Genomic DNA, 27371 nt, shown 5'->3' on the forward strand with positions numbered 1-27371 from the left:
CCTAGCACCACATACACACACACAAACACATGCACAAGAATGGGTATCTACAAGTAGTTTGGATATGCTGAGCCTTAGTTAGACTATTATTATACTCCTTTGTGGATGATCTCCGTGTTTTTTTTTTTTTTTTTTGTTTGTTTGTTTGGCAGTTCCCATTATTGGTATCTTGAGGTCTTTGTTAAATAGAAATCATATTATTTCCCAGAAAAGAGTAGGAAACTACTAGAAGTAGTTTCCTCTGTGAATATATGTGTGGCTAGGGTTTTAGGTAGGAGTTAGTTCAGAGCCTCAGCACTATGTATAGGTTCAATTTATACCCCATATTTATAGGAAGTTAAGTACTAAACTATATATTTGAAATTTTCTTGTTCAAAGTTAGTCTTGTACTTTTCCACATGATTAAATGTCTAGACTTATTTGAGTGGGGTAGGAATCTAGTTATCTGTTTTTCTAGTAGCTTTTGCTCAGTTCTGTTAGTTTAGCTTTCTTAGGTATACCATCTCCTTTGCAAAGAAAATGCTGTCATGCGGCTGGTTTCTGAACCTATCCAGGATTCTTTTTTGAGCTATTGCCTCATTCCTCTGAAAATGTCAGTTTTGATACTGGAGAAGTGAATGTTAACTGCAAGTTCAGTTTATTTGTAATTGGGTCATTTAAGAACTTTTGTTAGTGTAGATCCAGGATTTATCTTTTTCAGGCCTTTGAAATCATTTACAACCATCCTTCTGTGCTTTCTCCCTTTCAAAATTTAGGCTCCTGAATTCTCTCTCTTTTTAATCTTATAGTAAGTAAGTTTAGTTTGGTTGTTCAGTAAGTCTAGTTGGCTTTGGATGGAACCAATTTTATATTTGTCTTCAGTTGACCATTCTGTTAATTTTTACATATTAATTTTTTATATACTTAATATTAAACTATTTCATTAGTTTCCCAGGAAATTCTTTTAGATCCTTAAGACAAAGAATCATAATTTTTACATAATGATGTTTTTCCTTTCAAAATTTTATATTACTCTCCTTTTTGAGTATTTGCATTTGCAAGTACCTCCAGAATAGTGCTGTATGGTAATAATAAAAGAATGTCTTTGGGCTGGGCTGTATAGTTAAGTGGTAGAGAACTTGCCCAGCATGTACAAAGGTCCTGGGTTCTATCCCCAGCATTAAAAAAAAGATAAGGATATTCTTTAGTTTTTGTGGATTTGTGGTTTGTGTGGATCAAACCTAGCACCATACTAGTCAAGTGCTCTGCCACTGTGCTGCATCACTAGCCCTTTTTGTTTTTATTAAGTTACCCAGGCTGGCCTTGAACTTGAGATCCTCCTGCCTAAGCCTCCTGAGTAGCTGAGATTATTGGCATGTGCCACCACATCTGTCATACTTGTCTTTTTCTTGAGTTTAATAATAATGCTTTTAGTATTTCCCATTAAATTTGGTATATTCTGGCTTACTAGTTATATATAAGTCTATTCTTACCTGTTTAAGGAATTTTTATTCTTATTAGGAGGGCTAATAAAGGTGTATAAAAATAGAATTTTTAAACTGGGTGTGCGGCCCACTATAATCCTAGTGGCTCTGGAGGCTGAAGCAAGAGGATCTCAAGTTCAAAGCCAGCCTCAGCAAAAGTCAGATGCTAAGGAACTCAGTGAGACCTTATCTCTAAATAAAATACAAACTAGGGCTGGGGATGTGGCTCAGTGATTGAGTGCCCCTGATCAATCCCTGATACCTGCTCCCCCACAAATTAAACTAAAATCATAGTGACCCGAACTCTAATAGAGTGCCTCAAACATATTGAACAATACTCTTTGCTATACAGAAGAATTCATCTTAGCTTCGTTTGTAATTCTTTTATGGTACCAACAAAGCTTTTAGATAGGCTGTGAGAAAGTGATTAATAAATGTTAAGCACTTTGAAGTACTTTCTTTGTGATTTTTGTCTTTGAAGGTTCATAAGCTTTTATCAACAAGTGTTCAGATTTTCTTTTTATAAATATGTCAGTATTTCTGTTTTAACCCTTACCTTTTTGTTGTTTTATCATGAGAACATCTTTTGTGTTAATTGATTCTCATTGAAGCAAAATAAAGAACAAGTAAAACTTTGAAAGCACGATGATGATGAAATATTATAAGGAAACTAAAAATTAATTGGAGAGTTACTGAAATTCTGAGGTACAGGCAAAAGTTGCCTGGTAATTATCAGGAGTTAAGTGATTGTTTAGGAGTGTGCTAAGTGGCTTTCACATTCAGTTATCTCTTTGAGTTCTAAGAACAGCCCTGTAAACCATTCTTCCCTCCTGTAGAGAAAATTAAAGCTCAGAGAAGTGATTTGCTCAATGTTAAGTAGGTAATTAGAATTGATTTGAGGTAGAAAAGTGGCTAAGGGCTGGGGAGGTAACTCAGAGTGCTTGCCTAGCATGCTGAAGATCCTGAGTTTGATATCTAGCACCACAAGAAAGAAAAGTGACTAAATATAGTAGATTTTGTGTGGTTAATGATGGTCAACTTTCAATTGGACTATTTTTTTAGGACATACTCTCAATGACATTTAGCAGTGACTAGATTTATTTGCAGTCAAGATTTGATTTTCCTTTCAGAGTTATGTTTTTTGTTTTGTTTTGTTTTATAATTTTTTAAGTTATATGGACATGATACCTTTGTTTTATTTATTTATTTTTATGTGGTGCTGAGGATTGGAACCCAGTGCCTCACATGTGTGAGGCAAGCACTTTCCAAAGAGCTACAACTCCAGCCCAGTTACGTTGTTTTGAGTATATAATTGTAGAGAATTAACTGTTTGGTAAGGAAAGATCTATTCTGTGTCTGTTGTGAGGAGACTAAACTCTCCTAGTAGGCACCAGAGGGTAACATTAGGTCAATTATAACTTTTCTGTTCCAGAAATTGGTTTATTCTGTTTTAGGCATGCTGAAACACAGAAAGGATTGAAGGATCCAGATAACTTACACAATAAAAGCCTACATGTATCATAATATTTGTAGATTTAGGTTAAGTCTCAGTTTTCTGAAAATGCTGTGTTGGTCTAGATACTTCCTGCCTTATGAAGTAAATGTCAACTACAAGTTTATTATTTTTTAAAACTCTCTTTATTATTTTTTAAAACAAGTCCTTTGGGCTTGATATTTCTTCCTTTTGAAGCCTGTGTGGTTTGAATATTGATTTGGTTATTGTTTCATTGAGTGGCTACATCTTTTAAATTTAAAAGATCTGCATTATTGGCTTATATTATTGTTCAATACTTAATTACATGTTGTGACAATTTAAATCCTGAGCTCTATTCTTCCTGGCTGTGGTCTTGGGGAGCTTTCTTCACTTTTGAGAACTTTTATTTTTTATGTTGGCTATGTTTCCTGCTACAGTAAAATGCAAACATTTATTTTAGAATTCTATGTTTTGTTTTTGGTGCCAGGAATTGAACCCAAGGGTGCTTAACCTCTGAGCCACATACCCAGCTCTTGACTTTTTTTTTTTTTTTTTTTTTTTTGAGACAGGGCCTTGCTAAGTTGCTGAAGCAGGCCTCAAACTTGGTGAACCTACTTCCTCAGCCTCCTGAGCTGTTAGGATTAGAGGGGCGTGCCACCACACCTGGGTGCCCCCACATCTGCCATGTTTTCTGAGGCCAGGGATATTTACTTGTTTTATTTACCAGCTTTTCCCCAGGTACCTAAAACAGTCTGATACATAATAGGTGCTCTGTAAATCTGTTGAATGTAATTATGAATCAGCTTGTTTGCTGTGGTGAATTGTTCTTTGTTTATTTCTGTGCCTCCTTTTGTCATTTTCCCCACCTAGTTTTTTTTTTTTTTTTTTTTTGTACCAGAGGCATTTAACCATTTAACCACTGAGCCACATCTCCAACCCTTTTTTGTATTTTATTTAGAGACAGGGTCTCACTGAGTTGCTTAGTGCTTCCCTTTTGCTGGGACTGGCTTTGAATTCAATATCCTCCGGTTTCAGCCTCCCCAGCCACTGGGATTACAGGCATGTGCCCAGTTCCCCTCCTAGTTAGTTGTAGCAACATTGGCTTTATTCTTGTTAGTTATCTTTCTCTTACTATAACAAACACTGAGATAACTTCTTCTCTTTTGAAATTGATTTTTCTTTTGGCTCATAGTTTTGGAGGTTTCAGTCCATGGTCGGACCATTTTTTTGAGGGGGGCGTCCATGATGAATGAGGCATATGGTGGTGGGAAAGTGGAGCAGAGAAAGCTGCTCACTTCTTAGTGCCTGAGAGGTGAAAAAAGAGCAAGGAAGGGCCTGTATTCTAGCGTCTTCTTCAAGGGTATACCCCAATTACTTTAATAGGCTCCATTTTTTTTAAAGATTCCACCACCTCCCAATAGTGCTAGGGACTGGGGACCAAGGCTTCAACACATGGGCTTTGGGGGGCATTCAATATCCGAACAATAGCAATTTTTTTTTGCTTGAATCAGGCAACCTTATTCTCTTTTCATTTTGCAGGAACTTTTTTTTGGCCTGGTTTTCCCATAGTTGGATTCTTGTTGCTATTTCAGATTTCACTGTAACTGTCATTTGCTTAAAGAGTTGTTTCTCTGATCACCAACCTTCTGTTATCATTTTGCTTTAAAAAAATTTTTTTTTTTTTTAAGGACAGGTTTGGTGTCAAATATAACTGACTTTGTGAATTTTTTTTTTTTTTTAGAATTTTTAATATTTATTTTTTAGTTCTCAGCGGACACAACATCTTTGTTGGTATGTGGTGCTGAGGATCAAACCCGGGCTGCACGCATGCCAGGCGAGCGCGCTACCGCTTGAGCCACATCCCCAGCCCCAACTTTTAAAAATTTTAAATTTAGCGTCGATCCCCAGCATTATTAGAAAACAAAAAAGGTTGCTTAAAAATTTGTGGTAAATTATGTGGTCCAAAAAGTAGGAAAAATGCTATGACATTCAGTTAACAATTTTTAATACCTCGTCATCTATTAGTCAGAGATTTCAAATTTTCAGAAAGATTGTTCTGTGCATTTACATCGGAGCTAGGGAATACAAGAAAAAGGATTTAAAAGAAGATGATGAGATAAGGGAAGTGAGGAATTAGATCATATTTTATTCATTGGATAAATGGGATAGATGTGTATTGAAAGATTATTTTTATTGTTAGTTTTTGGTTGTTTTCCCGGTCTAATTTGTGGAATGATTTGCCTACATTTTCAGTGATAAGTTGATATAGAGTAAATGTGTACCCTGGAAAGGAGATAGTAGTGGTAGGACTTAACACATGGATACAGAAAATTAGATAGTTTGTCTTGTTTTCCTGTAGAAGTTGACACGTAAGCTATATGAAATAGCTAATTGAGAAGATCACAGAATGGATCATTCTGTGAGCATTTTCACTTATAAAGAAGATAAGCGAGGGGCTGGGGTTGTGACTCAGTGGTAGAGCACTCACCTAGCATGGGTGAAGCACTGGGTTCGGTCCTCAGCACCACATAATGATAAATAAATAAAAGTATTGTTTAAAAAAAAAGAAGATAAATCAGGTGTGGTGGTGCATGCCTATAATCCCAACTACTTGGTAGGCTGAGGCAAAGGATCAAATATTCAAGGCCAGCCTTGTCAATTTAGTGAGACCTTGTCACCAAATTTAAAAAGGGCTGGATATAGTAAATAGAGTCCTCTTGGGTTCAGTCCCCAAATTGAGGCTGGCGGGGGAGAGGGGGCAAGTACCTTTAAAAAATGGTTTTAGAGCCAGGTGTGGTGGGCACTCCTGTAATCCCAGGCAGCTCAGGAAGCTGAGGCAGGAGGATTTCGAGTTCAAAGCTAGACTGAGTGATGCTCTAAGCAACTCAGTGAGACCCTGTCTCTAAAATACAAAAAAGGGCTGAGGATGTGTTTCAGTGGTGGAAGTGCTTTCAAGTTCAATCCCCAGTACTTCCTTCCCACCAAAACAAAGAAAAAAAAAAAAAGATTTCCTGCTGGGCATGGTGACATGACACTCTCCTGTAATCCCAATGGGGAGAGCCTCAGCAATTTAGTGAGACTCTGTTTCAAAATAAAATCTAAAAAAGGGCTGGGAATGTGGCTCAGTGGTTAAATGCTCCCTGTATTCAATCCTTGGTACCCTACCCCAAAAAGAGGGATGTAGCTCATTGTTAATGTACCGCTGGGTTCACCTCAGTAATTCCTCTGCCCCCCACCAAAAAATTGGTTTTAGTTTAATAACATAAGGTCACAGTCTGATGTTTTTATTATTTTTCCAACAGGTTCTTTGGCATGGACACAAGTTCAGTGGGAGCATTAGAACTGACTGAGCAGACTCCTGTTTTATTGGGAAGTACGGCCATGGCAACTGGTCTCACAAATGTAGGAAATTCATTTAGTGGTCCACCCAATCCTTTAGTGTCTAGATCTAATAAATTTCAAAACTCATCAGTGGAAGACGATGATGATGTTGTTTTTATTGAACCTGTACAACCTCCCCCACCTTCTGCACCAGTGGTAACTGATCAAAGAAACATAACATTTACTTCGTCAAAAAATGAAGAATTACAAGGAAATGATTCCAAAATTACTTCTTCCTCAAAAGAGTTGGCTTCTCAGAAGGGAAGTGTAAGTGAGACAATTGTCATTGATGACGAAGAGGACATGGAAACAAATCAAGGGCAAGAAAAAAATTCCTCCAATTTTATAGAACGGAGACCTTCTGAGACTAAAAATAGAACCAATGATGTGGATTTCTCTACTTCCAGTTTTTCAAGAAGTAAGGTAAATTCAGGAATGGGTAATAGTGGTATCACCACAGAACCTGACTCTGAAATTCAGATTGCTAATGTTACCACCTTAGAAACAGGTGTAAGCTCTGTGAATGATGGCCAATTAGAAAATACTGACGGGAGAGATATGAACTTAATGATTACACATGTAACATCACTGCAGAATACCAACTTGGGAGATGTCTCTAACGGACTGCAGACAAGTAATTTTGGTGTTAATATACAAACATACACCCCATCTTTAACTTCACAGACCAAGACTGGAGTAGGACCTTTTAATCCTGGTAGAATGAATGTGGCAGGAGATGTATTTCAGAATGGAGAATCTGCAACTCATCATAATCCTGGTAAGCAGTGAGTGATATTCTACCTCATGTAAATGAATTCAAAGTTTTGTTTAATTCTTTTTTTATTATTGTAATTGGTACTACCTTGTTTAGATTCTTCATGTAAAATATGTTAATTCTGTTCTTTTAAGTTTGAAATTTTAACTAATAAGAGTTGTAAAACCATGTCAAGTATTTTTTTTGCAGATTAGAATATTAATCATAGTGATTTATGCTTAAAAGATTATAATACCCTTTGCCTTTGGCATCTTACTATGTATTATTTGCTAGTAATTTTGTTATGTATTATTTGCTAATAATTTTTACTAATGACTTAATATGTAAAATTAGGCAACAGAAGGATTAATAATACCCTTAAAGAACAATTGTGTAATAAATTGCATTTAGATTTGGTTCTATTTTTTCTGTGTTTTTATTATTCATGTTTTTTTAGATTTGGCTAAAGTTTTATTTCCTGTCTTAACTTTTGGAGAAAGTCAAACACACATCCTCCTTCTCATTAATTTTTTTAAACCATTGTTAAGGGGCTATTGACTGCACATATTTATACAACTTGATTGGTCCTTATATTTATTTTTGACTGCCTAATTTTAACTTTAATTAGCATTTTGCTAATTATTTTCATTTTTGAAGGCTGGCAGATTTTTTTGTTGTTGGTACCAGAAATTGAACTTAGGGGTGTTTTACCACTGAGCCACATCACATCTCTAGCCCTTTTTTATTTTATTTAAAGGCAGGGTCTTGTTAAGTTGCTTAGGGCCTTGCTAAGTTGCTGAGACTGGCTTTGAACTTGTGATCCAACTGCCTCAGCCTCCCAGTAGTTACAGGTGTGTGCAACCATGCCCAGCAAGAATATTCTTATACATGTATCTTGGGATATTTCTTTCTTTAGGAATATTGTTGGGTAAAAGGGACCAATATCATCATAAGGATTGTATTCATGGGTTGGGGTTGTGGCTCAGACATAGAGTACTTGCCTGGCACGTGTGAGGCACTGGGTTCTATCATCAGCACCATTAAATAAATAAAATACATAAACAGATAAATAAAATAAAGGTATTGTGTCCATCTACAACTAAAATTATGTTTAAAAGAAAAACAGAATTGTGTTCCTATTTACTCAAACTCATTTTTTCTTTCTCCCTTGGTACCAGGGATTGAACCCAAGGGTGCTTTACTACTGACCACATCCCTGGCCCTTTTTATTCTTTATATTTAGAGATAGGGTCTCAATAAGTTGCTTAGAGCCTCACTAAGTTGCTGGGGTGGCTTTGAACCTCAGCCTCCTGAGCCTCTGGGATTACAGGTGTGCGCCACTGTGCCCAGCATTGCTCAAACTCTTATATAAGGAAATACTCATGAGAAAAATGTATACAAACATATATTTCTTGCTCTTGCATTTATAGGCTGTTTTTATTCCTAATAGAGAATAGTAAATTAAGAGTTATAAAATCTTTGCTATTTGTACTGATTCTTGGACAAATTGTGACTTGGACAAATTTATCTGCTATTCCCTTTTGTCTCTGTGTGGAATGGAGGGATTAGACAAAGATTATGTCCCTTCTTTTTTAAAAATTGTTTTTTATTGCTGGAGGAGGTGAAGATGTGAAAGTAGGGGAGATGTAAAGGCTAAAATGTAGATAAAGGAAGCCATTTTATTATCTATACAGGGCTTACAGCTAAACTGAAAAAACCGAAAATGCTATTTTTTCCAAAATCAAGGGAGTAGATACCCTTAAGTTTAAATAAACTTTTTAAGGTATGTATTAAAAGATAAGCATGCAAAATTCCAGCATGCACTAAAGCGTAATTTTTGATTGAAGGCCTTGTTTTCTCTGTAAACATGGAATTCCCCGTTCTTTTATTGCTTGTTTTTCTTCTGTTGATGAGTACTTTTGCCTGTTTGTTAAAACTAGTCAGTTACCTTGATTGTAGCAAGATAGTCTTGGGATTCCAGAATGTACTTGTTTACTCTGAATAAAAGTATTTTTTTTTTTTGGGGGGGGGGAGGGTTGTTGTAGACTTAAAATCTGAATGACAGTGTGTAGTCGCTTGAAACTATTAGGTTGATGGAATGGATTGGAGTGTCTTCAAGCTCTTTTTATGTTTGTATTTCTTATGAAAGTATAGCTTTTATGTATGTATGGAAGTTCAAAATTCAGAAAGAATGAGAAGGGAAGAATTTGAGAGATCAATAGTAGCAATTAGAATTGATAGCTTGACACTTTCGAACTGAAGATAGGTTATGGTATTGGTTGTGTTATGACAGGGATTTGGAACAGGACCTAGTGTGGCAAGCTGGAGACTTCCTTCAGAGTACTAAAGAAGGTTAGCACAAAAGAGAAAATTGAATACTTTTTAATGAATTGACTAATTCATTCATCTAGTATTATTAGTTGCACATAACTCAGTTCTCTGTTGAACCTTTGCAGTTGTAATTTGTTGTTGGATTGGTCATTATACATAAGCTTAACTCCAAAATTTCTGTGTTAATCCTCTAACTTCTGAGATTTTGTGGTATATTTAGAGGTCATGAAACTAAATGTGTGGCAAAACTGTTCTTATAAAGATGTTTGGAAACTGGGTGTGTTGGTGCACAGTTGTAATCCCAGCACTTGGAAGGCTGAGGTGGATCGCTTGGGGCCAGGCGATCAAGTCAAGGCCTGCCCCCATCTCAAAAGAAATGTTTGAAAATAATTATATAAGCCTTGTCAGACCTGTGTTTCATTTGTTAAAGGTCCTGTTTGATTAAAATTTCATTATATTTTCTTTATTTAAAGTAACATTCCACAAATACATGAATACTTCCTGCCTAATAACTAATGAATATTTGTTTTAGTGCTTCCTCTATGCTGGTCATTATGCTTTATTTCATATATTATCTCTTTTACTATTTACCGTTTGTATGAGTTTGGTACCATTTCCATTTTAGAGAAGAGTGAGGCATAATTTAACTAGCATAACAATTTTATAAGTAATGGAGCTAGAATATGAACTAGTCTTTTGTAAATGACAAAAATTATTATATTTTTTAGCATTTACATCATGTTTTGAAATATGCGTACATTGTGGAGTGGTGAAGTTGAACTAATTAAAGAACATGTTACCTAACATATACTTTGTTGTTGTTGAAACACTTAAAATTACTAGCAGTTTTCAAGAATACTAAACATTGTTCGTAAGAGTCAGACTTGATGGTTGCTATATTAACATTTAAACTTGTATACAATAGGAAGTCAAAACTATTTTTCTGATGTAAATTTCAATATGTATAAACACCTATTTTATTAATCATCCTTGTGCATTTTGTTTTTCAGATTCTTGGATCTCCCAGTCAGCATCATTTCCCCGTAATCAGAAACAAACAGGGGTGGATTCTTTATCACCAGTGGCCTCACTTCCTAAACAGATTTTTCAGCCTTCTGCCCAACAGCAACCCACTAAACCAGTTAAAGTTACTTGTGCAAACTGCAAAAAACCTTTACAGAAGGGACAGACAGCTTATCAACGAAAAGGATCAGCTCATCTCTTTTGTTCGACTACCTGCCTTTCTTCCTTCTCCCACAAGCCTGCTCCAAAGAAACTCTGTGTTATGTGTAAAAAGTAAGGTTTATCTTTCAGTACAATTCCATGTGGTTGAATATTGGTGATGTAAAATTTTAAGAAAATTTTCAGTGAGAGTCTTGAAGGTGAATTGCTATGTTTTAAGAATTGGTAAGCTACTTTGAATCTTAAATCAAGCTCAGATTTGTAACAGCTTTGGAAATTTCTCCATCAAGCCCAGGTGGCTTATAAATACAGTTTATTACTTGGACTCCTGGAATTTGTAAACATACATGGTTATTTACATTATTTTAAAATTTTTGTGTGTTTGGTTTTGTGGTACTGGGGATCAAACCTAGGGCCTCACACAGGCTAAGTAAGTACTCTGCCACTGAATACATTATTATAAGAATTTAGCTCTTTTGGCAGATAAAAATGTTAAGTAAGCTGTTGTGCAGTGGTGCATGTCTATAATCCCAGTGAAGCTGAGGCAGGATGATCAAAATTTCAAGTCCAATCGTAGCAACTTAGTGAGGCCCTAAGCAATTTAATGAAATCCTGTCTCAAAAAACAAAAGGGCTGGGGATATGGCTTATTGGTAAAGTACCTCTGGATTTAATCCCCAGTACCCCGCTTCCCCCATAAAAATAAAATTTAAAAAAAGCTAAACATGTGAATAGTTCTGGGTCAAATTTTATAGTATCTTTAGATTGAGATTAATAAAAATCTATAAGCCTTTGGGTTTTATATGTGTTTCTTTTGAACACATTAATCATTATAGTTTTTGGATTCAGGTACTAGATTTTTGTTAGCCTAGGAAAGACAGGATCCTCTCCTCCCTTTTTAAACTAGCTTTTCTAATTAAAGATAACTGGAATATGGTATATTATATACAAGGTAAAGCCACATTGACATTTCTTGGTGCAGCCTAAGACTGTGACACTATTTTTAGATCTTGGAACTCTGAAAAAGGGTTCAGTGCTAGGTACATGTTTAATAACTTCAAATATGGAAACAATTAATTTATAGTTTTTGTATTTCTTTATAGTAGTAGGTTTAAATACTACAGTGGAGGGTTTTGGAATTCAGATTTTCTTTCTTTTAAAGGAAGGTTCATCAATAATGTTATTTCCTAATATTTCTAATTGCAGTGGGAGAGCAATGTAGAATGGTGGATAACATTATTTGGAGAATGGGGTAGTGCATTTAAGCAAAAAAGATTGCAGTTACTTCTCTTAAATGTATGTCATATTCCTGTCTCATGTTTTCTACTTACCCAAGGGAGGAGAATTCAATAAGTATATATAAACTTAAATCTCAATAAATTAGTCCTTGACATTAATTCCATGTAATTAATAGCCACTTTTATTATTTCCAATATCTAAAAGCCTTGCTACTAAATTTGGAGAAAATTGCACAGTAGCAGGAATTTAATACTATAAGATGTTTTCACTTTTCAAATTTTATTGCCAAGAATTTATAAGTAGTAAAAATGATTTCCTGGATACGAAAGTTGTTTGATTTCTGTGATTCAATCTATGGAAATGAAAACATCAGTTTTCTAATGGAATTTGACTTTAAGTTGTACCTTTTATTTTTCAGAGATATAACTACGATGAAAGGAACCATTGTTGCTCAAGTAGATTCAAGTGAGTCCTTCCAGGAATTCTGTAGTACATCTTGTTTGTCTCTTTATGAAGACAAACAGAATCCTACTAAAGGAACTCTAAATAAATCAAGATGTACAATCTGTGGTAAACTAACAGAGGTTTGTATTTTTATACTGTATACTTTATACTTTAGCTGGGACTATTTTAAACTCCACTAGCTATTACATAGCTTTTAAAAAATCAAGTGTATTTCCTTGAGATTGAGTATATTATCTAAGAATCCCATTCTTCAATAAGGTGCTGAATTTGGAAAAATTATGTTGTCTATTTTTTTTCCTGAGGTTGGGAGCAGTCACAGACAAAAATAAGTATTGTGGTTGATCTTTTTGATCTAGTAACATGTTTAGTTAAACAAATTGTCTGACTATACAGGAAAGACAGTAAATACTTTTGCTGGGAAGTAAAAATGGAAGAATATTTTCTGTGTTTTGATACTGGTCTCACTATTGCCCACGCTGGTCTTGAGCTTGAGCTCAGGGAATCCTCCAACTCAGATTCCTAAATAACTGGGATTAAAGTGTGTGCCTTCTTCCCCAACTGGAAGGAAATATTTTTTGGTAAATTAATATTGTTAATTATGATAATAAAAAGAAAACTGTGGATACATTTCTCATTTGAATTATTCATAATAATTGGTTCTCTCTCTCCTTCCTTTTTTAGAGCAATTCTTTTGGAATCACTTGAAATTTCCTAGTATGTTTGTTAGTATCAACACTATCCAATCTTGGTTATTTTCTGTTATTTTAATATACATCTAGAAAAGTTTATAGTGATGTTACTGGTGGGATTTCTCTTTTTCAGTGCTATATATGTGTTCTTGGGCATGTAAAAATAGTTTTAAAGAAATGCATTTTATTTTTCCTTTTCCCCAAACAAGCCTTATTGGGTCTTTTTTTCTGTTGGATCATCTTATTATTTAGTTACTTGAACACGAGTATGCTTTTTTGGGGCAGGGAAGGGTACTGGGGATTGAACTCAGAGGCATTCCACCACTGAGCCACATCCTCAGCCCTATTTTGTATTTTATTTAGAGACAGAGTCTCACTGAGTTGCTTAGTGCCTCACCAAGGCTGAGGCTGGCTTTGAACTTTTGATCTTCCCATTTCAGGCCTCCTGTGTCCCTGGGATTACAGGCATGTGCCACTGTGCCTGCCTACGAGTTTTTTTTTTTTTTTTTTTTTTTTTTTTGAGGAGGAAGAAATTTTTATTTGGCATTCACAGTTTTCAGAGACCTCAGTCTGCTAAAAACATTCAGCATGAGGACTATAGGCAACAAAACTGTACTGTATTTGTAATTCCTGCTAAATTAATACATTTTAGTTGCTCTTGCCACATAAACACAAACAAAATGGATGATAATGTAAGATAAGGGACATTAATTTGCTGCACTACAGTCATCATTTTATTGGCATTTAATTGTGGCCTGAGCATAGTGAATCCCTTCTAAAGAGTACTATAGAGAATTGGGAGTTGGGGGGTGCAAATTAAATTTTCAGGGTAGGAACCTGACAAACACTGCTCCAGGAACATGACCAAGGTTTATGAGTTTGTTTTTTAAAATTCTGTTTATTGTTTTTCTTTCAGATTCGCCATGAAGTTAGCTTTAAAAATATGACTCATAAACTGTGCAGTGACCACTGCTTTAATAGATACAGAATGGCCAATGGTCTCATAATGAATTGCTGTGAACAGTGTGGAGAATATTTGCCCAGTAAAGGTGCTGGAAATAATGTTCTGGTGATTGATGGTCAGCAGAAACGATTTTGCTGTCAAAGTTGTGTCAGTGAATACAAACAGGTAATTCATATACTATTAAAAATTAGGTATTCATTGTAATGTATTGAAAGTGCTATAGTGTTGTTACATTTGTTAACCAGATATATCTTGGAATCTCACTTAATTCCACTGTTGTGTCATCATATGATGACAGTCTGCCTCAAATTGATGCCCCAAATACAAATAGATTATTATAAATAAACTTATGATAAATGGTAAATGTTAGTATGATTACTCTTCTTAAAAAAAAAGGTTTTTTTGGCTGTCAATAGACTTTTATCTATCTATCTGCATGTGGTGCTGAGACTTGAACCAGTGCCTCAAACATGCAGGCAAGCCCTCTACCATTGAGCTACAACTCCAATCAGCAGTATGATTACTCTTTTTAAATTTTTTGCAGTACTGGTGATTGAACCCAGGGATGCTCTACCACTGAGCTACAGCCCCAGCTCTTTTAGTTTTTATTTTGACACAGGGTCTCAACATATTGCCCAGGCTGGCCTGGAACTTGGTATACTCATGCTTCAGTCTTCTGAGAACCTATACTTACAGGGTGTACTATCATGCTGGGTTTCTCTTTTGAATTTCTTTTGTGGAGTTGGAAAGAGGTTAGAAGTATGAATTTTGAAATTGTTAAAGCTTAGCGTAGGAATGATTATCTTGTTTTTACTTGAGTATTAAAGTCTTTAGTTTAGTTTTGAATTTGTGTGTGGATATGTATGTGTGTGTGTGGGGGGGTTAAAAGTAAAATGTACATAAAAAGATATACTCCAGAGAAACTTAGATTTCAATTTTATTTTTTCCTCTTGGTTCCTGTGCTTCTTTTCTAAATATTTTTAATTTTAATGTTATGTTTCTTACTTTTTTCTTTAAAAATTAAGGAAATACATAATTCATTGTTAGAATATTCATTGTTAGAATATTTCTATTGTAGAAAAGATAACAGTATATGTATATTCTCGGCTTCCGTTTTTCACTTCATAGTGTTATCTTGGAAATCAATTACTATCAATAACAGGTAGTTCTTCCTCATTCTTTTTTATAGCAGCATAGTTATTTATAGGAATTTTTTAGTCCATTATTAAAAATTATAGAAACTTAATAGATAATTATTTGTATTAGTGTTAGGGATGCCATGACAAAATACCCCAGATAGGGTGAGTTTATAGTATTTTATATTCTCACAGTTCTGGAGGCTGAAAGCCGTTATCAAAATGGTATCATATGGGCTGGGGTTGTGACTCAGTGGCAGAACCCCTGCCTCGTACACGTGAGGCACTGGGTTCAATCCTCAGCTCTACATAAAAACTAACAAAATAAAGATATTGTGTCCATATATGACTAAAAAATGTTAAAAAAAAAAAGATGGTATCATAATTGCTTTCTTCATCAGTTTGAGGCTTCTTCCTTATTTGAAGACAGCCTTCCTGTTTGCTGTGTCCATGTATGGTTTTTCCTCTGTATATGAATGGAGACAGAGAGAGAGAGAGCCTTCTGGTGACTTTTCTTGAATGGATACCAGTCCTATTGGATTAGGGCCCATCCTTATGATCTTTAATTTTAATTACCTTCCTAAAGATCCTATCTCTAAGATATTGGAGTTTTGGGTTTTAAGATAGGAATTATGTGGGTATGAAGGGGACCACACATAATTCAGTCCTTAGTAATACTAAAAATATTCAACTTACATTTTCTTCTAATTTTATTCCATTTTAGTATTATCTGTGCTTTTAAGATTTTGTACTATTCAATATATTTGTATAATGGAAATATTATATAGAACTGTGTGCTTCTGTGTATATCTCTTTCCAATTCCATGATCAATTCCATGGTGGTAGCCTTAGGTAGCCATAGTGGGAGTGTTTTTACAGCAAATTGTGGTTCCTGTGCTTCTTTTCTAAATATTTTTAATTTTAATGTTATGTTTCTTATTTTTTTTAATTAAGTAAATACATTTTTCTTCACCCCTAAGAGCTTTGATTGATCATATGTAAGATAATTCCTGGTTATTTGTTCAATCAGTTTGTTGATGGTATTTGAGTTATTTTCAGTCTTTTCCTCTTACAAATAGTGGATGATGGATAACATGGTATCTATTTTTCTTTGCATTTGAAAATGTATGAATTGAAGGTAGATTCTTAGAAGAAAGACTGTTTGGTAAATGTCAGTTTGTTTTATATATATATAAATTTTTAGTTGTTGATGGGCCTTTTTTAAAAAAAAATTTATTTTTGGTGCTAATAATCGAACCAAGTACCTCACACATGCTAGACAACTGCTCAACCACTTAGCCACAACCCCAGCCCAAGTTTTTTAGATATTTTAACCCCTCTGTCGGAGTCTACTAGTTTGCTTTCTTTTCAGTAACATATGGGATATTTTTTCCATCTATTGTATGGAAATATGTGTATGTATGTGTATACACACTAATACACACACACACACACACACATACACACACACAATCACAATTTTTTTTTTTTATATATTAGTTGTAGACGGGCACAACACCTTTATTCATTTATTTATTTATGATGTGGTGCTGGGAATCGAATCCAGTGCCTCATGTATCCTAGGCAAGCACTCTGCCACTGAGCCACAACCCCCAGCCCTGCAGTATGTTTTTTATAAACTCACCAACAGGGAATATTAACATCTTATTCTGATTGAAAATAGTATCTTCAGTGTAATTGTAATTTACATTTACTAGGAACGATAGCAGGTTTTTTTTTTATTTCAGAGCTATCTTTATTGTGAACTGTTTGTATCTTTTGCTATTTGATCTGTTTAATTTTTTTTCATTATATTGAATGTATAATGTAAAAAGTAAATCTATAATTTGTCTGTGATACTATTCACCAGTCACTCTGTTCCAGACGCTGCACTGGATGCTTGGTGTAATATTCTGAGATAGGAAGCAGACATAGTTACTGCCTTCATACCATTAACTTTCCTACAGTGGCATTCTTCCAATTCTTGTACATAAGGAAGGCCATATAATAGTGGAAAGGATCAAACTATAATCCCCAAGGTTAACCATACTGTTTAATGTTGTTGATAATGTTGCATTTAACTTCTGACACCTGGAAAGTTTGTTAAGTGTGCTGACTTTAAAGTTACTTGGCCTAGGTTAAAATTATGGTCCCACTTGTTGATAAGTGTGTGGTCTATGGGAATTACTTAACCTCCCTGTGTCTTTTTTCATCACATGTAAAGTTGGGGAATATATTAATTCTTGTATCATAGTGTTATAAAAATCAGACCTGTGCTTTTCATGTTTTATTTCAAGAAGACAGAATATTTAGTTTTAACCCTTTCAACTCTTTATTATCACCTTTTCTCTTTTCAAAAGTAGTGGGCCACTATCTTTGACTTCTGACATCATAGGTTGACTTATTTATAAATGGCATTAATGTGTAGTGAGATTCTTTCTTGATATTGTATGGAATCTTCATTTTTAATATTTGAATCTTGAACACATTTGAAATTCATTATGGAATATAGTTGAGTTATGGGTAATTTTAACTCCTTCAAAATGTGTCTCCTTGATTGAACATAATTAAGTAAAAATTACTTAACCCTTTGCCCAGGGATTTGAGATGCTACTTTGGTTGTATATTAACATCATATTTCTATGTAAATCTTTCTCAACTTTTTCTATTGCTTCAATTCTAAATTCATGTGCTCTTTCCACACTATTGTGTAGTGTTTTTGTTTTTTTCCTTTTTTTCTTTGCAGTGCTTGGGATCAAATCCAGGGCCTCTTGCATGCTAGGTAGCAAGCCCTCTACCACACTGAGCTTTATCCCCAACCTTCATATACCATTTTAATAACAGACGTTTTAGTATGTGATTGAACAAGGCTATTCTCTCATTATGCTTCTTTTTCAGGGTTTTACTGGCTATTCTTATTTTCATTTCCATATGAAATTTAATGATGATGTCTGTATATACCCTTCTCTTGCAATTGGTATTGTTCCTGAAATCTCATTGAAGTTAAACATATATATTAACTTCAGGAGAATTGGCAGTTTTATGATTCCAAACTATCCTATCAAAGAACAATGTGTTTCATTCCATTTGTTAAATCAACCTTTTTGTTGATTTCACCAAAAAAGTCATCTTTTTGTTGCTATTTTAAGTGAGTTCTTTTTCATTATTTTGTGTTTATGTGTACATACATATTTATGATTTTTCAAAGTATCTTCTACCTAATTTAATCATCATTGTTAGTTGATTCTCCTAGATTTCCTGGCTTTACCGTTATATTATCTGCAATAGATAAAGTTTAAATAAATCTTCCTTTATAGTTCTTATTCTCATTACCACTTTTAATTTCTTGATGGTGTTTTCTGGTAATTTCAATACTGTTTAAATAGTTGAGAATAGTAAGTAACTTTTTCTTGTTCCAGTGGGAATGATTTTAGTGTTTCCTCAGTAAATTGGAAGCTAGCTTTAAGGTTGAGGTATATATATTTCACCATATTAAAGATGTCTCCATTGATTTTTATTTTAGTAAAGTGTTTTATCAGAACACTGATGAGAGTTGAGTTTTGAAGGTGTTTTCGGTGAGTCTGTGGAGAAGGTTGTATAGTTCTTTCCTCTTTAGAGTTGACAATTTGTGAATTATATCCCTGGATTTCCTAATCTATTGAACTATCCTTGCATTCCTGGAACCATACCAGATTATTTATTTTTTTTAAAAAGGTGAGATTCACCTGTAATTTCCTTTATTTTTGCTTTAAGATATCAGTGTTATATTTACTTTATAAAAATGCTCAGGAAAATTAATATCTTCATATAAATAATGAAAATGAAAAGAAATGAATTAAATGTTTTATTCAAGTCTAAAAACCAATAAACTAAGATGAAAGAGGATAAAGGAAATAAAATTAAAAAGTATAGAAATAATGGGGGCTGGGGATGTGGCTCAAGTGGTAGCGCGCTCACCTGGCATGCGTGCGGCCCGGGTTCGATCCCCAGCACCACATACAAACAAAGATGTTGTGTCTGCCAATAACTAAAAAATAAATCTCTCTCTCTCTCTCTCTCTCTCTCTCTCTCTCTCTCTAAAAAAAAAAAAAAAAAAAGGAATTAATGGATTAAGAAATAAAATAATACTGAATTAAGTAAAAATGTTACCTCTTTGGAAAATCTGGTCTTTGGAAATCTAGAAAGTAAAATTTCCCTAAGATATATTTAGAGCAGGTAGAATTGGGAGACCGATTTCCACAGATGAATTAAAAGTCATCAGAGAACCATTCCATGGAAAAGAACCAGGCTCAGATGTTTTCCAGGAGAGTACCATCAAATTTAAACCAGATCATTTTGGTATTATTTAAGCTATTCCAAAGCATAAAAAGGAGAAAATAACTCTTTTTTTTTTTTAGTTGTTGATGGACCTTTATTTTATTTATTTTTATATGGTGCTTAGGATCAAACCCAGTGCCTCACACATGCTAGGCATGTGCTCTATCACTGTGCCACAACCCTAGCCCTCATTAGTTTTTTTTTAATTGTAGTAAAATATACATAAAATTTATAGTTTCAACCATGGAATATGTGATTGAGTGGCATTGGTAGCATTCAAATGTTGTGTAATCATTTTTATTTTTAAAACTTTTTCATTGTTCCAAACTGAAACTCTGTTTTTAACCAATAACTTCTCATTTCCTTCTAACCCAGTCCTTGGTAAACTCTAATCATTCCTTTTCCACTTTGTGTCTGTGCTAGATAGTTCACATAAATGGAATATACAGTATTTGTCCTGTTGTATCTGGCTTATTTTACTTAGCATAATATTTTCAGTTTTATCCATGGTATAGCATCTATCAGAAATACTAGCATCACTTTTTATAGCTGAGTAATATTCATTATACATCCCCCTCCCACCATACACACATACACAATACAGTGTTTTGTTTATCAATTCCTTGTCCATGTGATGGATACTTTGTTATTTCTTCCTTTTGGCTGTTGTGAATAAAACTATAGTAAATGTTGGCATATAAGTATCAGTTTGATATTTGTAAATATGCCAGAATAGAAAACTGTTCAAACTAGCAGTGGTAATTGCTGGGTTACAGGGTCATTCTGTTTTAGCATTTTGAGATATTATTCAACTGTTGCTATGGCATAGGCTGTGGCATGGACTTTTGATATACTTTAAATATGAATCGGCCATGTATGTGTGGGTTTATTCTGGACTCTTGGTTCTATGTTTCAGTGGTCCATATGTCTGTCTGTGTCTATTCTTATGAATGTACCGCACTTTTTTTTTTTAACCTATCTTCAAAGTAAGTTTTTTTTTTACATTTTTTAAAATATATATATATATATATGTATATGTATATATATATATATATATATTTAGTTTTCGGTGGACACAACATCTTTATTTTATTTTTATGTGGTGCTGAGATCGAACCCAGCGCCCTGCGCTTGCCAGGCGAGCATGCTACTGCTTGAGCCACATCCCAGCCTCTTCAGAGTAAGTTTTGAAATCAGAAAATATGAGTCCTCCATCTTTGGAGGTTTCTTTTTCAGTATTGTTTGCGTATTCTCAACCCATTTTTCTTCAGGATGTCTTGGCCCTATTCCAATTTTATGTGAACTTGAGGGAATAATTTTCCATTTCTGCAAGAAGGACTGTTGAAGTTTTGATAGGGTTTTTTTGAATATGTAGATTGCTTTGGATAGTATGTTAAGTATGCCTTTAATGTCTTTTAGCAATCTTTAAAAAACCTTTTAAAGTGTATAAGTCTTTACTTTTCTTTATAATTATCCCTAGATATTTATTTGTTAATTCTGTTAATTGACTTGCTCTTTTAATTTCCTTTTTAGATTGTACTTTGGTGGAGTATGGAAACCGGAGTGGGCATGTAGTTCAGTGGTTGAGTGCTTGCCTAGCATGTATGAGGTTCTGTGTTCAATCCCCAGTACTGCCATAAATAAATAAATAGTAGTGCCAGGGTATAGAAACACTACTGATTATTATGCAGTGATCTTTGTATTCTGCAGCTTTACTGAATTTACTTATTAGGTCTTGTAACTTTATTGTAGATTCTTGGGATTTTCTCTGCCTACTAATGTTATCTATGAACAGAAATAGTGTTTACCTTCTTTCTACTTAGGATGCCTTTTATTTCTTTTTCTTACCCAATTGTGCTGGTTAGAACTTTCAGGACTGTGTAGAATAGAAGTAGAGAAAGTGTATATCTTTCTGTTATTCTTGATCTCAGAGGAAAAGCTTTCTATTTTACCCTTGAGTGTAACGATAGCTTCCATTTTCATGATTAGAAAGATACTGTGTGATTTTTGTCTCAAAAATATACTGAGATTTGTGACCTAAAATGTAATATATCCTGGAGAATGTTTCCTGTGAACTTGGCAAGAATATTTATTCTTCCATTTGTTGGGTAGAGTACCACACTTTGCTTTGTTAGCTCTAGTTGGTTTATGTGGTGTTCAAGCCTGGTCTTTATTTATTGCAATTCTATGTAAAAGGTTCTTGAAAAATTATTGAAAATCAAGTATTGACGTTTCCAATTATTGTTGTAAAATTATCTGTTTTTACCCTCAGTTACTGTCTGTTCCTCCCTTCTGTCAGTGTTTACTTAGTGAATTCTGATGCTTTTTTTAAAACATAGGTTTTTTTGGTTTGTTTTTGGTTTGGTGCTGGGAATTGAACCCAGGGGCACTTTATCACTGAGTTATATCCCCAGCCCTTTAGTTTAATTTATTTTTAAATTTTGAGACAGCATCTTGCTAAATTGCTGAGGCTGGCCTTGAATTTGGCAATCCTCCTGCCTTAGTCTCTTGAGTAGCCACCACTCCCAGCTCTCTTGAAGCTTTGATAGTGCATATGTTTATAATTGTTACATCTTAGTAAATTGACCCTTTTATTGGTGTATACAATCATCCCTTGGTTTTTATACAAGTTTCTTATATAAAATTGTATAGTATTTGCGTGGAACCTATTCACCCATTCTTCATATCATCTATAGATTAATTGTAATACCTAATACAATGTAAATGGTATGTACAGAGATGTTATTACAGAATTTAGGGATGATAACAAAGAAAAAAGTCTAAACATGTCCAGTATGACTTTTGATCTGTGGTTGGTTGAATCTGGTATGGAGTGCTGACATATTTTTCTTTGTTTCTTGTATGAGTTTTGAAAATAAAGGCTCTTTTTGCCTGATATTAGTTTAAGAACTCCATCTGTTGTTTACTTACTATTTGTGTGGAATATCTTTCTGTCTTTTCAGTTTTGACCTATTTGTGTCTGTGGATGTAAAGTAAATCTCTTGTAAACATATAAACATATAATTAGATAATTTTTTCCCTGTTTACCAATTTCTACCCCCCCTTTTTAGTTGTTGATAGCCCTTTATTTTATTTATTTATATATATGTGGTGCTGAGGATCGAACTCAGTGCCTCATACATGCTAGGTAAGTGCCCTACCACTGACCAAAATCCCAGTCCCCAAATCTCTACTTTTTTTTTTTTTTTAACTGTTTGGTCATTTAAAAAAAAATTCTAATTTTTCATATATCTGTTTGTATGCAAAGTAGAGTCACACCATTCATGTTTTCATACATGTACTTAGGGTAATGATGTCCATCTCATTCCACTGTCTTTTCTACCCTCATGGCCTGTCCCTTCCCCTCCTTTTCCTTTGCTCCATCTAGAGTCCATCTAATCCTCCCATGCTCCTCCCCAACCCATTATGAATCAGCATCCTTATATCAGAGAAAACATTCAGCATTTGATTTTTTTATAATCTCTACCTTTTGATTGGAGTATTGGTGACAAGGAATGATTTATTTCTACCATTTCAAAATTTGTTTTTTTGTGTGTCATATACCTTTTTTATAATTCATTTCCTCCATTATTTTGTGTGTAGTTGATTGTAGTGGATTGTTTTGATTGCTTTCTCCTTTTCTTCCACCTATTATTTTAGGGATTTCCTTTGTGGTTATCTTGGAGGAGTATTGTATTTGTGTATGTGTCTTTAAAATCATGTAGAAAATAAAGAGTGGACTTATAATCCAAAAATATGATAGTGCTAAATTTTGTATATGCCCAAATATTTACTAGTGATGATTCATGGTCTTTCATTTTAATTAAAAAAATGATCTCCTTTACCAGTTCTCATTAGTAGTCTAGTAGTAACAGCCCTTCTTAATTTTTACTTGGGTATGTCTTTATTTCTCCTGCAGTTTGGCTTGTTTGAAAGCGTTTTTTCCTTCCAGCATTTTAAATCTGGCATCCCCTTGCCTTTGGCCCTCTGTGGCTTCTTTTGTGAAATTGTGGTTCTCTTGAGGATTCCTTGTGCTGAGTCACTTCTTTCTTGCTTCTGTAAAGATTCTCTTTCAACAGTTTGATCTTTCTGACCCTTTCTCTTCTCCTTTTGGAACTCTCATAATGTTCATGCTGGTCTGCCTGATCTTGTCCCATGGGCCCCATGGGTTGGTTGATTTGTTTCTTTTTTTTTCTGCTCAGTCTCTATAATTTCAGTTTTGACCTTTTTACTCTAGTTTTTGGTGAATTTTTACTTTCTACCAGGACAGGCCTTTTTATCAGGGTTTAGGGTTGGAATAGGGGGTTGGCGGTGGTAATGTATCTTATTATTGGAGTTGAAGATCATACTTCATACTTGGTCTGCTTTAACTTCACCATGGCTAGGGCCCCAGGGTGAAGCACCTCATTGCAACCAGGACAGGATGGAAATCTAGGTTCTCTACTTGGCCTTTTATTGTGTGGGTAGGGCTAAAGTCTATGGTATTTGGCTAGAGTAGAGGGGCTATTGTCCATGTTTTCCATTTCTCTAGGCTGCCATTCCAATTATATTTTTTCTATAGGTGTGTTATTTCTTTTGCTGGTTTCAAAATGTTCTCTTTGTCTTTGGTTTTCAGCAATTTATGATATATCTTGGTGTTCTTTGTGTTTATCACTTCTAGTTTGCTTGGCTTCTTCTATCTGTGTATTTATGTCTTTTGCCTAGTTTGAGATATTTTCTTTTGTAGATTTTTCTAGTCCTGTCCTCTTTTTTCCTGCCCCTTCAGTTTCTTCCTCCTGTTTTCCTCTCCTCCCCCCTCCTCCTCCCCTACCCAGTTTTTTCTCCTCTATTGTGCAAATGGGATTATTTCTTTTATTCTGTTTTCCAGTTCACAATTTGTTAACTATTCTTCTTTATATTCTCTATTTGCTGACATTTTCTGTTATTTTATTTGTTTTCAAGTGTGTGTGTTTTGGTTATTGATAGATTTTATGACGACTGCTTTAAAATCTTTCTAAAATCAGTGTACTTTTGGTGTTGGTGTCTATTGTATTTTTAAATTTACATTGTGGTTTTCTAGTTTTGGGTATAAGTGAGTTTTGATTAAAACTTGGAACATTTTGGGTTTTCTTTTGGGGGGCTCTGTATCTTTATTTAAACCTTTTGTTGACAAAGTTCCAGCAAGAGAAGAAAGGCCACTAATTTTTTGCCAGAGGTAAAGTCAAACCTCTCTGCTTGATCTTGTTAATACCCATGGAAGATTGGATAGCTTCTTATTATTTTTAAGTGGGTGTGGGAGTTCTGGCTTCCAATGATTACCAAATTATTCTAGTAGGTACAGAAAAATTCTATACTGTCTTCCTCTTCTTCTTCTTCATCATCATCATCATCATCATCATTATCATTTTGGTGCTGGAAATTGATCCCTGGGCCTTGTGCATGCTAAGTATATGCTCTACTACCTAACTATAACCCCTATCTCCATCATTAATTAAAATAAAAATTATTTAAAAATAGAATTCCATCTTTTATTCTTTAGAATATTGTTTGCATATATTTTATCATCATATGTTATATGTTCATAATTCATATATAAATAGGAGTCTGCATACATTTTTACTTATAAAGGAACCCAATTTGACAGGTTGGGAGACCACTCCATGAGAAGCACCAGTGAATTTTCTTTTCCTACAGCCTGCAAACTGAAATTACATGATAATCTTGTCTTATTTTCCATCTTTGACCTTTGTCTCTAGCATTTAATTTGGCTGCCTTTGTTGTTTATTTATGTCTTCATTGTTCAGTTGGTTTCTGAAATATTCTGATATATTTAATTATTAATGTAGAACCTGGAAATGGAAACTGTATAAGACTTATGACTTGCTTTTAGTAGTTTCCCTCTTCTACCATAGTGTTTTAGCTTTCATGGAAAGCAGGGAACCTGTATTCTTCTTTATTTTCTGTAAGAATAAGGATTTAAATTTGCATTATGTATTAGAAGTTGTCATATGTGTTTTAAAGAGGTTTTCCCAAACAACCCATTTTGCAAATGATGAAAATTGTAATCTCCAGGTTACTTACTTTAGAAAACTGAGATTTCATTATAAGTTAGCATGTTTTAAAAAAGATCTTGGAATACACTTAAGCCATTTAAGAGAAATATTTCTCAATTGGAGGTGTCAAATTCAAGTGTTTATATTTAATTTCTTACTCCATTATTATATTCTTATTATCAGTTTTTCTAGGAATTAAATTATTTGATAATTCTTGTAAGTTGGATAGCCACTTTGGGGATAAGACCGATACACATTTTTTAGAGTTGGAATGAGATTGTAAGTCACAATTGAGAAGAAACTTTTATAAATTGCTCATTTACCATCTAGTCTAGCAGTCTTTATATGTATTTGTAAAGCCTTTTAAAATCTCTTTTTAGGTAGGTAGCCATCCAAGCTTCCTGAAGGAGGTTCGTGATCACATGCAGGATTCTTTCTTAATGCAGCCTGAGGTAAGCAGATGGGGGTTTAAGGCTCACATTAAGCATATTTTCAAGCACTGCTAATATCTTTAATATGTATGAAAAAAATCATGTGCCATTTGAAGTATATTAAAATTTATGAACTTGAGCTGTATCAAATAATGAATGTTTCTGTTATCTGCAAGACATAGATTACTTTGATTGTTCACATTGAAGCCAAGCAAACATGGCATGAAAGTTTATATCCTTTTGTGCCAGTGTTCTCTCATCAAGGATCCTTTTGTCTTTGGAACAATGGTAACTAGTGACAAGTGTTGGAAAAAAAGTGACAAGAGTTGAAATCTTTTTTTTTTTAAATTTTTTAATATTTATACTTTTTTTAGTTCTCGGCAGACACAACATCTTTATTGGTATATGGTGCTGAGGATCGAACCCGGGCCGCATGCATGCCAGGCGAGCGCGCTACCGCTGAGCCACATCCCCAGCGCCTGAGTTGAAATCTTAATACTAACAATTTTATCTTTCTGAGTTTATCCATTCTATGTGTTATTCTGAAGAGAATAAGAAAGTACTGTTTGTCAACATGGAACAGTTGCTTAGTTCCTTGTATACTTGATGTGTTAAAGCTATTATTAATAATTCTGCTAATAAAATCAGTGTCAGGATCACAAATCCAGTGATGACTGTCTACTTTGCTTAAAAAAAAGTCATCAAAGCTAAGATTTGATAGTTGGGCTTCATTTGTATTGGTTAAAGGATTCTTCATAGGTGCTGATATGTGGAAGCCTCACATGCATATCTGTCTAGGGGGAGCTGGTTTAATTTTCTCAATACAATCTTTAACATATTTTTAAGTGTCCTGGTTTTTAATTTTTAGTATTTTTAATTTGTACAGTGGTTTCAGGTTTAAATAAATTTCTTCCATTATTGTATCCATCTGTTTTCTTTTGTTCTTTGCCTAACATAAATATTTAAGTCATCAAATAGACTTCAGGAAGTAAACAAAGCATTTTTCTCTAATGTCCTTGTATTGTTGATAGAATCTTAATTAGATATCTTTGTAGCCAATTTTTTTTAACACTAGATTGTTTTTAAAAGAAAAAAAAAACATTTATTTTTATGTGATTGAACCTAGTGCCTCACATGTTAGGCAAGTGCTCTGCCACTGAGCTACAACCCCAGTCTATATAGCCATTCTTATTTGTTCTTTGTTACTATTTCTTTGCTGTTAATAAGTTTCTTTTTGAGGCTTAGAGATTGAAGAATGAGTTAATTTCCATTTTGGAAAGTAAAACTCACGTCTTCTCTAGGTGATATTTAAGTGTATAAGGACATTACTGCCATGTAAGCAACTATCTTCTCATACGTGTTCTATTTATGCATACTAAGAAAATTATTCTTTATATTGATGGAAGTTGCTTGTGGGGGCTTTTTGTTTATTTGTTTTTGGTGGCTTCTGGGGGCCGAAATCCACAAACTCATGCTTGGTAAGCATTCTATCACTGAGCTATACCTCCAGCCCT

General features: G+C 34.2%; 1 protein-coding gene across 2 annotated transcripts in view; it reads left to right on the forward strand.

The window, feature by feature from the left end:
- The window catches only part of Zmym2 (zinc finger MYM-type containing 2), an 88190-nt gene that overhangs the window by 20522 nt on the left and 40297 nt on the right, over positions 1-27371 (forward strand). Inside the window, exons 4-9 of one of the 2 annotated variants that reach the window (XM_026394909.2) lie at positions 6240-6741; positions 7003-7096; positions 10414-10699; positions 12242-12407; positions 13894-14106; positions 25807-25878. In XM_026394909.2, the coding sequence (XP_026250694.1) occupies positions 6250-6741; positions 7003-7096; positions 10414-10699; positions 12242-12407; positions 13894-14106; positions 25807-25878 (1323 nt within the window). In that variant the 5' untranslated portion in view covers positions 6240-6249. Of the gene's footprint in view, positions 1-6239; positions 7097-10413; positions 10700-12241; positions 12408-13893; positions 14107-25806; positions 25879-27371 lie in introns of both variants that reach the window. The other variant, XM_077795232.1, reaches the window with a different exon arrangement.

Source organism: Urocitellus parryii, chromosome 2 (genome assembly GCF_045843805.1).
Source record: "Urocitellus parryii isolate mUroPar1 chromosome 2, mUroPar1.hap1, whole genome shotgun sequence".
Lineage (NCBI taxonomy): Eukaryota > Metazoa > Chordata > Mammalia > Rodentia > Sciuridae > Urocitellus > Urocitellus parryii.